Source organism: Phoca vitulina, unplaced genomic scaffold (assembly GCF_004348235.1).
Source record: "Phoca vitulina isolate PV1807 unplaced genomic scaffold, GSC_HSeal_1.0 scaffold24, whole genome shotgun sequence".
NCBI classification, from domain to species: Eukaryota; Metazoa; Chordata; class Mammalia; order Carnivora; family Phocidae; genus Phoca; species Phoca vitulina.
This window is the reverse complement of record NW_022589727.1, coordinates 18,671,092-18,683,892: the sequence shown is the minus strand read 5'-3', so window position 1 is coordinate 18,683,892 and position 12,801 is coordinate 18,671,092. Positions and strand designations below refer to the sequence as shown.

General features: G+C 42.7%; 1 protein-coding gene across 4 annotated transcripts in view; it reads right to left on the bottom strand.

Moving 5' to 3' along the window:
• Positions 1-12,801, bottom strand: part of TMEM241 (transmembrane protein 241) — a 111,096-nt gene that overhangs the window by 76,000 nt on the left and 22,295 nt on the right. For 3 of the 4 annotated variants that reach the window (XM_032421194.1, XM_032421196.1, XM_032421197.1), the window contains exon 5: positions 4-81. The exons of the other annotated variant lie outside the window; for it this stretch is intronic. In XM_032421194.1, the coding sequence (XP_032277085.1) occupies positions 4-81 (78 nt within the window). The remainder of the gene's footprint in view (positions 1-3; positions 82-12,801) is intronic. 4 annotated transcript variants of the gene reach the window in all.

The window sequence follows — 12,801 nt, the reverse complement described above, 5'->3', positions numbered from 1 at the left end:
TACCTCTTTCCGAAAACACTTCTGGTGCCCACAGAGGATAACTTCAGCTACATTATGCAAAGTGAGAAACACAGGAATGGCCTGAAAGAAAACACAATGTAATAAGCATGAAAATGTTTTCTTTGATCCCATAATTACATAATACTTGATTTTTGCTTAAAAATAACGATCCGTGGGAACTTTTGGCATCCACATTTACAAGCCTCTCCAGCTAAAACTCTTCTGCATGGATTAGCGCTCTCTGTTGTAGTATTATTCTTGGCAAGGTGGACGTAGGGGCTCAACACATATTTATTAAGCACCTACTGCGTGTCAGGCACCGCACCAGATGCAGGAAACACATCCCGTGCCCAGGGTGGATATGTGATAGGGAGACTGTCCCTATCGAGGTAAGAGCTCTCGTGGGATACACAAAAAGGCGCACCTACCCCACGTGGGCAGAGGAAGCGAAGTCCAGAGGCTAAATGAGAACGGAATGACAAACTGGAGTGAGCCAAACCAGAGGAGGCAGAGGGTGCTGCAGTCCAGGTGAGAGTGAACCCGCTCCTCCGGGAACGGGGGTGGGGATGGGGGTGGGGCTGAGCAGCGGACCGTGAAGGGAGAAGCTGGGCAGAGGAACGCCGGGAGGTCATCAGGCCGTATCAGAGTCAGGACAGTGCCAAGAGCCAAGGAGCCGTTGAAGAGTTTCAAGGCAGTGACATGATTTGATCTGCATGTTTAAAGGAACTTGGGCTCCCAGTAGAGGACAGAAGGCAGAGACGGTTGGGAAAGTCTAGGGGTGTGGCAGACTGAAAAATGGGCCCCCGCAGGACAGTCACACTCTAATCCCCAGGACCTGTGAATGTCACCCAACATGGCAAAAAGGGGTCTTTGCAATTGTGATTAAGCGCAGAACTTGAGGTGGGGAGTTTGCCCTGGGTTATCTGGGTAGGCCCTAAATGCAAACACATGTATTTGTAAGAGAAAGACAGAGATTTGACACACGCAGAGGGGGAGGTGACGTGACCACAGAGCCAGGGACTGCAGTGATGCGGCCGCAAGCCAAGAAATGCTAGCAGCTGCCAGAAGCTGCAGGAGCCAAGGACTTGGATTCTCCCCCCGAGCCCCCGGAGTGCACTGTAGCCCTGCTCCCACACTTGATTTGGGCACAATAACACGATTTCGGACTTCTGGTCTCCACAACTGAAGAGAATAAGTTTCTGCTGCTCTAAGCCACCTGATGTGCGGTCATTTGGTACAGGGGCCATGGGAAGCTAATACAAGGAATGGCAAGACTGCAGCCTGAACTTGGTAGTGGCAATGAAAATGGAGAGTGTCCACAGTAAGGAAATATTTAGGAGACTGAACCGAGGTAAATATTTGAATAACCAGGATCAACTTTGGAACAAAACAAAACAAAAAAAAAGGGGGGGAGGGGAAAAAGATATTTAAAAACCCCTAATACTCCAGAGGGTTATTAAGGTACATTTACGATCACTAGGCTATTCGCTAAGAATGGCTGTCTCTCCTAATTTGGTGGCTAATCTTGACCCGATGAGCAGGAAGGATTAAAGGGTATGGGATTTTGTTATGGTTTCTGTTGTTGATGATGATGGCAATATTTCCTGAAAGACAGAAAAAGACCGAGCATAGGTGAAACCGAGCAGAGGCAAACCTTAGTTTGCTCCTCTGTATGGGGATAACAATACCTACGACCCAGAGCACCTGGGAGGAATGACAGACGTAGGTAAAGGACCTAGATGAGTGGTTCGGGAGCTCTGCGTGAAAGATGGTCAGTTTTAACATGTAGCCCGCCCTCAGCAGCCTTGACAGAGGACCCCGAGCAGGGAAATTGTTCCAGTTTGGAGGACCCACTTAAGATCATGCCGCTCGCCTACTTCCAGATGGATCTATTCTTTATCTTTTTGGAGCATATATTTTTACCTTGTTTTTAAAATTCTTATAACTTTGTAGCTCTGCCCTATTTTAGTATTTTGTTCTAACTTGCGCTGTTTTATTTCTTTTGGAGTTCTTGCATTCTATTTTCCTGCCTTTGTAACCGTTTTCTACTCTTAATTTATCTTTCATTAAAAGTGCAACTCAAACTGTTTTTTTTCCTTTTAAAATTATACTTTATAAAAATAAATAAATAATAAACCATACTTTAACAATTAAACAATCCAATTAAAAATGGGCAGAAGACATGAACAGACATTTCTCTAAAGAAGACCTACAGATGGCCAACAGACACATGAAAGATGCTCAACATCATTCATCATCAGGGAAATGCAAATCAAAACTACAATGAGATACCACCTCACACCTGTCAGAATGGCTAAACTCAAGAAGACAAGAAACAACAGGTGTTGGCGAGGATGTGGAGAAAAAGGAAACCTCGTGCACTGTTGTTGGGAATGCAAACTGGTGCAGCCACTCTGGAAAACAGTATGGAGGTGCCTCAAAAAGTTAAAAATAGAATTACTCTATGATCCAGCCATCACACTACTGGGTATTTACCCAAAAATACAAAAACACTAATTCAAAGAGACACATGCACCCCAATGTTTATAGCAGCATTATTTACAATAGCTAAATTATGGAAGCAGCCTAAGTGCCCATCGATAGATGACTAGATAAAGAAGAGGTGGTGTGTATATATACACAATGGAATATTATTCAGCCATCAAAAAGAATGAAATCTTGTCATTTGCAACAACAAGGATGGAGCTAGAGAGTATAATGCTAAGGGAGATAAGTCAGTCAGAGAGACAAATACCACATGATTTCACTCACATGTGGAATTTAAGAAATAAAACAAACAAAGGGGGAAAAAAGAGAGAGACAAACCTAGAAACAGACTCTTAACTACAAAGAACAAACTAATGGTTACCAAAGCGGAGGTGGGGGTGGGGGATGAGGGAAATAGATGATGGAGATTAAGGCGTGCACCTGTGATGAGCACCAGCTGATGTATGGGATTGCTGAATCACTACAGTGTCCACCTGAAACTAATACAACATGGTATGTTGACCACACTGGAATTAAAATTAAAAAAAAAAAAAGTGAAGTTAAAAAAATCATACTTTATTTTTATTATTTCCCAATTTTTCATTTATCTTTTGTGCTTTTTATTCCTCTTAAATTTTTATATTTTGAATTAATTTTTATGTGTTTTAAGATCGTTAAAGAGATTTTTTTTCACTGGCTTTATCCATTAGGCCTATGTTTGGCAACCTTAGGGGCTGGCCTTCCAGTTCTTGGCTTACGATAGCAAAGGAAATCTTGGACAGGTTAATTATGTGTACATGAAAATGAATACAAAAGGGTGACTTGGATGTTATTTATTTAAAATTAAGACCTTTTTAAAAATGCTTTTGCCTCCTTGACTATAAAGCCAGTAAGGAGACCAGATTTAGCAACTCTAGACCCTAACTCCAGACCTCAAAGAGGCTAATTTTCTCAATTTTAATAAACTGTGACTAGGTTTTTCAACCTCCCTAGGCCCTGCTCTGATCACATTCTGGAAAAGGATCTATCGATACACATAGAATTGGTTTTCAAGTACACTAATGAGAGCTACCAACAATGTGTTGGACACAGTGCTAATTATTTTAATTGCGTTCTCTTATTTAAATCTCCTTCCAACAACTCAATTAGTGGGCGCTATTACCTTGATTTATAGAAAGGAGCCTAATGCTTAGAAGATGAGGCAACTTGCTGAGTGCTCACGGCTGGCTCAGGGCCAAGAGCTGTGGCTCCCATCCAGGCTTCTCCAACTGCAGAGTCCATGCTCCTAACCTCAATACCATGATACCCCAAATTACAGCAAGTCCCCCAGGGTAACCTTCCTGGCCCTATAACTGTCCACAAAGTCCAGTAGGACTGGTGTGTTCCAAATCCCACCAGTCTGCTTCCTCCAAGAAGAACACTGGTATGATCTAAACTACATGAATTCAGAGTAAACTCTGTGACATGTTTTAAAGGACAGTTTCCATTTCTACTTTAACAAATTTAAATCTGGATTTCTCAAGCCATTTTTCCACTGAGAAGCTAGTAGGCTGCAGAAACAGTAATTCTACAATTGACGATCTCAGCCTCCGTAGAGGTCTATGAAAAACAACTATTAACGCAGTTCGCAAACTTTAATTACTGATTTTCCTTGGCCTCTAACTCTGTACAAGTCCCAGTCTGTGAACTGTGCTATCCATTCAGGAGACCCTCGAGTGACTGATTCTTTTAGAAAACCTGCCTTTTAAAGAAAACAAAGAAAGAAAACCGGCCCTTTGTTATCTTATGGAGTGAGGCTCAGCAGGACTTATGTCAAATCAGACAAAAGTTCTGAGAAATTCTAATAGCCATAATAATAACTAAGATATATTGAATGCTTATTATGTGCTAGCTGCTATTCTAACTGCTTTTGCATACCTCATTGTCATAATAACTCTATGAAGTAGATACTATTAACATCCCCATTATGCAGATGAGAAAATGAAGGAATATATTTTGGTTCTCTCTTTTAACCTGCCTCTTGATAATGTGAAAACCACTTTTAGAAAATCTATATACTTGCTTGCTGCTAAAGAGAACAGAAACATAAGTATGTTCTTCCACGTTGTCAGGACTCTAGGAATGGCCTCAACCACTTGGTTGAGGTCCTACCATCTTTCATCAGGAAAAATGGTCAAGATCAACTACTATAAAGCCCATATCATCATTTTTAACACAAAATGTAATTAATCAAATTCAACTACACTGCAGGCCAATCCATTTAGTTACTTAGGGGCACAGTTTGCAACTAATTTTTCTTAGACTACATTAGCTTAAAATTCAACATCTTACCATGGACTACTGGACATTTTTCTCTGGTTGTGAAGAGAAATTGGTATCTAGTACTTAAAATTTTTCATTATTCCCATGCTTTCCAGAATGGAAATTTTGAGGCTTTGACTGTTATTTGTTCATGTGTTGGGCCTGAGTGAGAACAGTTTTCTATGGAAAATCCCGGCCCTGCACACAGGCACGGCCTTGGGGCCTTCTGCAGACACGGACACCTCCCTTTTCCAAGCAGTCCTGGGTCAGCTTCTTAATTTTTGTAAAAGAATGTCAATCCTATCTTCTCTTTGGGTGATTTTTAAATATGTAGGTGTGGGTTTAATCTACAAGAGAGAATAACTGCACTCCAGGCCTGACCTGTTGGCTACCCAATTTTTATCAAAAGCATGCACGTGGGAAACAATATTTCTGGAGGGTTGCCTGAGGGCAGCCTGTGAAGGGAGCCAGATACGCAGAGTAGAGGTTTGAGGCCCAGACAACTGCTCCTACTGAACTCTTCTATTTCATCATGCATCCAAAAATGCTCTAAGAACCCTAGAAACCAGGTTGTCATGGCGTTCGTTATAAGGGTGTTATTAAAGACCCTGCCTCACTAAGTGGCCCAGCCTACCTTTTTTGAGGACTCAGAACCTGAAAGCAAGGAAGCTTTGCTCTTCTTCAGCTCTGACCTCACTCTTGTTTCTCTTGCAACTTTTTAAATCTGAAGATCACTGACACACAATGTTACATTAGTTTGGGGTGTACAACATACTGAGTCAACACTGCTATATGTTACACTCTGCCTAACAGGTGTAGAAATGACCTCTGCTCTCATCTTACAAGCATGAGAGTCCCATAACTTCTTTCTTATTTTTAAAAAGATTTTATTTATTTATTTGAGAGAGAGAATGCGCATGAACAGGGGGAGGGACAGAGGGAGAAGCAGAGTCTCCCTGAGTCTTGTAACTTTTTTATTTGGCTACAGAACGCTGAAAATTGAATTCAGGCCCCAACTGCATTATTTTGTAGGATATTACAGCATAAATTTCTATGTGCTAAGTCTCTCCGTGGCCTCATCTAGTTCTTCTATTATTCTGTACCTAGATTTCTTTTAAAATTCTGTTCATAAAAAATGTCTGTTTTGGGGCACCTGGGTGGCTCAGTCAGTCAAGCATCTGCCCCTTGATCTCAGGTCAGGTCTTGATCTCAGGGTTGTGAGTTCAGGCCCCGTGTTGGGCTCCATGCTGGGTGTGGAGCCTACTTAAAAAAATGTCTATCTTATTTTAATTATTATTTTAAGCCACCACCCATCCTTTGTGGAAGATGGTGAGGTATTTGAATAAGTATATGTACATATCCATGAATACATTCATAAGCTGACTTGCGTGAGTTAAATTTAAGTGTTCATTTACATTAATCTTACGATTCTGTCTTTATATGGCAAAGCCCTTGAGTGCAGAGGACCAGACTCCCCTCTTAACAGTGTAATCTCCAGAATGAGTTTGGAGGCCATCTCTGTTGTTCATTTGTTCATCACCAAAGTAGCTGGCCTGTGTCTTATGGACCTTATTGTGACATTTTAAAATACCAGGAGTTCTTCCACCTTGGTGAGATGCCTGGGCATAAGAAAAGGTTCAGGGGATGGCAGCTTGTTCTAGCTCATTCACTTTGGGGCATAAATGTACAGGCCAGAACAGAGGGCAAACTGGCCTACTCTCAGTGAATTGCTCTTTTTCTCATACTTTTTATGCAAGTGCATAGAAATGAATGAGTTAAACCAAATGTGCATATCCTACGGTGCCCAAAAGAATTCTGAGCAAAGCAAATGAGAACCTGTTATCATCCCCTCCTCTTCATATAATCCTCAAGAAAACCTCTATCAGAGTCCAGGGTTGGTTTGTTTGTTTTTTTAATAAATACTTCTAAATTGAGGTAAAATATACACATAAAATTTACCATTTTAACCACTTTTAGGTATACAGTTCAGTGGTATTAAGTACATTCCACAGTGTTGTGCAACCATCACCACCTTCTAGCTCCAGAACTCTTTCATCTTGCAAAATTCAAACACTGTCCCCATTAAATACTAACTCCTCATTCTCTTCTCCCTCCAGTCCCTGGCAAGCACCATTCTGCTTTCTGCCTCTAGGATTTTGACTACTCTAAGCACCTCACAGACGTGGAATCAGACAGTATTTGTCCTTTCGTGACTGGCTCATTTCACTTAACATGATGTCCTCAGAGTTCATCCACGGTCTCACATGTGTCAGAATTTCCTTCCTTCTTAAGGTTAAATAATATTCCATGGCATGCATTTGCCACATTTTGTTTATCCAGTCCCTGATCCATGGACACTTGGGTTGCTTCCAACTTTTGGCTATTGTAAATAATGCTGCCATGAACACAGGGGTACAAATATCCGTACTTTCAATTTTTGGGGGGTATAAACCCAGAAGTGAAATTGCTGGATCATACAGTAAGTCTATTTTTAATTTTTTGAGGAACAATCCTAGTGTTTTCCAGAGCAGCTGCACCAGTTTAGATCCCCAACTATGGTGCCCAAGGGTTCCAATTTCTCCACATCCTTCCCAACACTGGTTATTTTCTGGTTTTTTGAGGACAGCCATCCTAATGGGTGTGAAGTAGTATCTCCTTATGGTTTTGATTTGCATTTCCCTAATGATTAATGATGCTGAGCATCTTTTCCTGGGCTTATCAGCCATCTGCACATCTTCTTTGGAGAAGTGTCTATTCAAGTCTGTTGGCCATTTTTGAATTGGGTTGGTTTTCGTTGTTGAGTTGAGGACTTATCTCTATATTCTGGATGTTAATCCCCACTGAATGACAAAACTAAAACAATTTAGTAACAAGTTTGATGCCCTTTATTCAAGGGAAAACAACTCTTGCGTTGGGGGAGTATGGCACCCCAGAAGCAGTGGAGCCCTCCTCCCAAGGGGTGCTGGACAAGACTGAGTTTTATGAAGCATGAGAAGTGGCAATGGGGAAAAGCTTTGATTGGCTGGGATGGCATAGCTGGCCTTCTTTAGGACGATCAAGGAACAAGGAAGTAAGTACAGAACCCAGAGTTGCCTTGGCGTTTTGGGATTGGTTGTCTGGATGTACTGTGTTTCTGGTCAAGCGGGGCATTTCCAGGAATGCTAAAGTTTGCTTTCCTGATGTAGCATCCCAGAAAGGAGGAGCTCCATCTTGGGCCTAAAATTTTATTTCCACATCCCTTATCAGATAAATGATTTGCAAATACTTTCTCCCATTCAGTGGGTTGCCTTTTTACTCTGTTGATAGTGGCCTTTGATGCACCAAAGTTTTTCATTTTGATGAAGTCCAATTTATCTATTTTTCTCTTTTGTTGCCTGTGTCTTTGGTGTTGTATCCAAGAAATCATTGCCAAATCTAATGTCGTAAAGTTTTCCCCTCAGAGCCCTGTTTTAGTAAGTCATTTTATAAGGGTTATGGAGAACGTCATCTTTAAAAATTTATTTATTTACTTATTATTTTAGAGAAAGAGAGAGAGTGGGGGTGGTGGTGCTGAGGGACAGAATCGCAAGCAGACTCTCCACTGAGTGCAGAGCCTCAGTCTCACGACCCTGAGATCATGACCTGAGCCGAAATCAAGAGTCAGATGCTTAACTGACTAAACCACCCAGGCACCCTGAGAATGTCATCTTTAGATGGAGCAAGAAGATAACTAAAATCCTGAGGGAGGATTTACTCTTTTGCCACTGAGCCTACACCTTAAAAAGCAATCCTTGCAAACGGACTCTGGTGAGCTCTGGTAAGAAAACAACATGAAAGAGGAGAGCTGCCTCAAATGAGCAGTAACAGCGAACATAAGAGGAAGAGTCTCCATTTTACATCAACAATGACATTCTTTTCCTTTGCAGATCCAAGTTCCTTTATGTAATATTCGAGCCAAACAAATGGGGAGGGGACTCATGGGCTCCAGTTTGCCTAACTAATTTGCTCCATCTGGGTCTAATTATCCATGTGCGTTTCCTCACCAACAGCCCATCCAATCTCCATCGCAACGTGCGGAGTGAATGTCGTGCCCGTGGAAGATAAACCCTGACAAGCAGATAGGGAAGGACCAAGATCAAAGAGCTGGGTGAGAAACCAAGAGCAGTCCTGTCAAGATGCCTTAACTTGGATTTGCAGAGTCCTGCAACAACGGACCCTGGCTTCCCCGAAGCAAGAAAATGACGCAGTTTGAGTGGCCAGATCACCAAAACCAGGATGGCCTCTCACTGGCAAGCTCACTAATGTCTGACTTTGCACATCTGTTCTAAACACTCACCAGCACAGGCTTTGAGGCAATCCTGTCTAGCTGACCAGGCTTCGGCTGGGACATTACAACAAGAGTATTAATGACCGGTCGAGGTTGTACTGACCCTCCAAAGACTGACACTCACGCCATCAGAACCGTCATCACTGACCTTATTCAGCATAGGATAGCTGGAGAAGCTGACCCAAATTAGCCCAAGTAGAAGGGACAGCAAATACACGGTTCCTCTCCACTCCCTCCAGCCCAGTCCTCATGGGCTGATTTCCCCTGGTTGATGTGATTTAGGGAGGAAAGAGGGTAACTTTTGGAGGTGAACTGTTGTGGTTGGACAGGCTTGGGTTTGCACCTCCACGTTAACATTTATGCATTGTTGACCTTGGCCAAATATTTGGATCTCAGTTTTCTCATCTGTAAGTGGGAGTAATTAAGTCTGACTTTATATGTCATGAAGAGGGGCGATGGAAAGTGCCCGGCACATACTAACACCTCAAGGTCAGGAACCATCTCTTATTTGTCTTTAAGCACCTAGCACATAGTAGATCCCTGATAAATATCTGCTGAATGGATAGCCCCAAGAATAACCCCCTTCCCTTAACTCTGTACATCATTTGGTTGTGAGGTGGAAAAATCAGTAAAGAATTTTCCCTGCTACGCCTTTACAGAGTTAAACCTGCTTCCTCTTAGGAGTTGCACATCAGAAGAGAGCTTCGAAATCTTGTCAGATAAAGGAGGGCTTTATGGAGCAGAACTCCCTGGAAAGTGTTCTGCATAACAATACACCCACGGCTTTTAACAGAGCACTTTCCCCCAATTCCTTGTGGATTCATTAAACTGACAGCTTGGCACCAGCATATTGATGCCTGTTTTCTATCTAACACAAGCTGTATGAGTGCCTTGTGTTTAACCCACCCTATAAATTTGTAAGCAACTATGTAAAAACAAAAAACTCAGAAAACAAAGAAAAGATGCTGGGTTGTTATTTCACTCAGAAACAATAATGAGTGTCTCTTTTCTGTACTCCTCCCACTCTAATTGGGTATATTTGGGTTTGGGTTGTTTTCCTTTGCTCAACGAGTTTGAATTGCAGCAGCTTCTTCTTACCCTTTAAAGAAGGCTGTGCCCTAGGCCAGGGCCACTGATAGTACCAGTTCTCCCCCAAAATAAGGAACTCGAGCCAGAAGGTAAATCAGGGCACTGCTTCCTTCTTCAAAAAGTCTTGCTATGAAAAAAAAAAAAATGTCAGCTCAACTAAACAGTGTGTTTAGTGCCAAAGTTGATGTACATTCTGGCACAATCTCCTTACGGACAACTAACAGAGCTCACAGACTGACACCACCACGTGTGGATCACCCTCTGAGAAGCGGTGTTCTTGGTTACAGAACTCCCCGTCTGCCTGAGAATGTACTGGACTGACCTTTACAATGGACTTCTGAGGGATTTTAGGCCATCTAGTATCCTTAGCCCTTCTTTTGGTGAAGCATCCCAATATCAAGGATCTGCCACCCCCTCTCTCAGTCTATGGGATCCAGACAGGGATCTTGTCTGAGCAGGGCTGGCCAAACAGTGCTCTGAGTCTCTGCAGCCACAGTGAATGGTCCAGGAACACCCGTACCCAGGGCCGACCAATCAGCATAATTCCATCTTCCTGGTGAGCTTTCAGACCTGGGAAGGGCAGTGGCCCTACTGGTGTATTCAGAGTGAATCCTGAGGTTCCTGCAGGAGCTACGAGGAAGAGTCTCTTTCCATTACACTTCATGTTGTAAGGATGTGAGCCTAGAGTCAACAACACCCAGGAGGGGAGAGCCTGGCTGTGAAATGGAGCAAAGACAAGAGCAGAACTAAAGACAGAGAGACAGAAACTGGGTTCTGAGAATGTCATTGGAACCTCTGGATCAAGCCTTGCCTGATCTACAGCTTTTCAATTCTGTGAACCAGTTCATTTCCTTTTTGCTTAGAATAGTTTATGAGCTTTCTGTAACTTGTAACTAAAAGAGTCTAAAGTTACGCCTGACTACTCTACCCTGAGCTATTCTAAAATCCACGTACGCTGGCCCTAAAGAGACAAATCTGAAAACGCAAAAGGTCTGGAGTCAGAGGAGCTGCCACGAGCTGAGGCTAGAGGCAGGTTACCAAGACTTTCCACACCTGAGTGCCTTCCTCTGTCAGGTGATTAACATCTGCTTCATCCGCCGCCTGTCAGGTGACTGAGAATCACATAAAAAGATACAGAGGAAATCACTATGGAAACATACAAAAAAGCACTGTACAAACAAAAAATGTTATTATTAGCACAACAATAGTTATTCAAACTTCAAAATTCTGGCGTCTATAACTATCCAGATCCTATAGGAAATTTTCAAAGCCTTTGAACAAGAATACATTGTTTTTCAAATGAACGAACATAGGGGATGAAAAGAAGAGAGGCAAACCAAGAAACAGACTCTTAACTGTAGAGAACACACTGCTGGTTACCAGAGGGAAGGGGGATGGGGGGATGGGTTCTATTGGTGATGGACATTAAGTAGGGCACCTGTTGTGATGAGCACCGGGTGTTGTATGAAGTGTTGAATCGCTACATCCTACACCTGAAACTAATATTACACTGTATGTTAACTAACTGGAATTTAAATTAAAACTTAAAAGAATGCATTGTTTTAATCAACACCTGTATTCTGCTATACAACGGGGAGCGCCCTCTGCAGGCCAGCAGGTGTAAAGCGAGGCAGCAGACACGGAAGCCGACAGCATGAAGGGGCAGCGGGAAGCCAGTGCGGGTCTCAGGTTCTGGGCTGAGCACCAATATGTGCTGTGGGTCATTTCTTGGGCCCACCCAGGACGTTTCTCCCCCATTGGACACAACATCCCAATGACTCAAGCTTATGAATCATGAAAGAAAAATGATGATTTAATCACCGCTAGTAACTCTCAACTGCTATTTTGCAAACTTCAGGGTTGTCCTAACAATAATACTGTTGTGCGGGTAGGCAGATTTTGTGTTTGTTTTAATGTTTTCATATCTGAGACCTAGGGGACCAACATAACAACAGACTTTGCATAAAAAGACTGAACAGTTCCACAAATTTTGCACTTTTCCAAAGGTCACAACACAATCATTTTATGATAGATAAAGACAGTACAAGCAGTCAGGGGACAAGACAGAAAGAGGCATTACTGACTTTTAAACCTTGTTCTGAGTCTCTGGTCAATGGCCGTATCAATGGATTCTCTTTTGATGAAAAAAATAACTAAATTTTTATATTTTCATATAATGTAACTGGAAGAAGTTTATTCTTTACAGTTCCCTCCTTTGAGGAGCTCAAACAGGCAGCTGGAGTGGAAGAACAGGGGGACACTTGTTTTATTAGTGTCCCCACAGACTGGGTACCAAGCTGTGCCAGGCAGGTACATTGCTACTGAGCCCAGCACCCCCCGGTCCACATCACCAATGGGCAGGGTTACAGTTCCTCAGAAGCAAGGAGTAGGCTGCTCCCGAGGACAGCCTGCATTCAGGCAGAGTGGACTGGCCCTGTCTGGGTCAGCCTCCATAAAGATCACCTCTCTCTCTCCCTGCGTCTCCACCTATGCCTCTTCATCTTGTAAAACAAGTTGGCCCGACCCTGTTATCTGGTTATCCTCAATTCAGGGAGAGGGGTAAAAGGCCCCACGTTGTTCTCCAATCTAGCTGTACCATTATGAAAGCTGATGTCGTG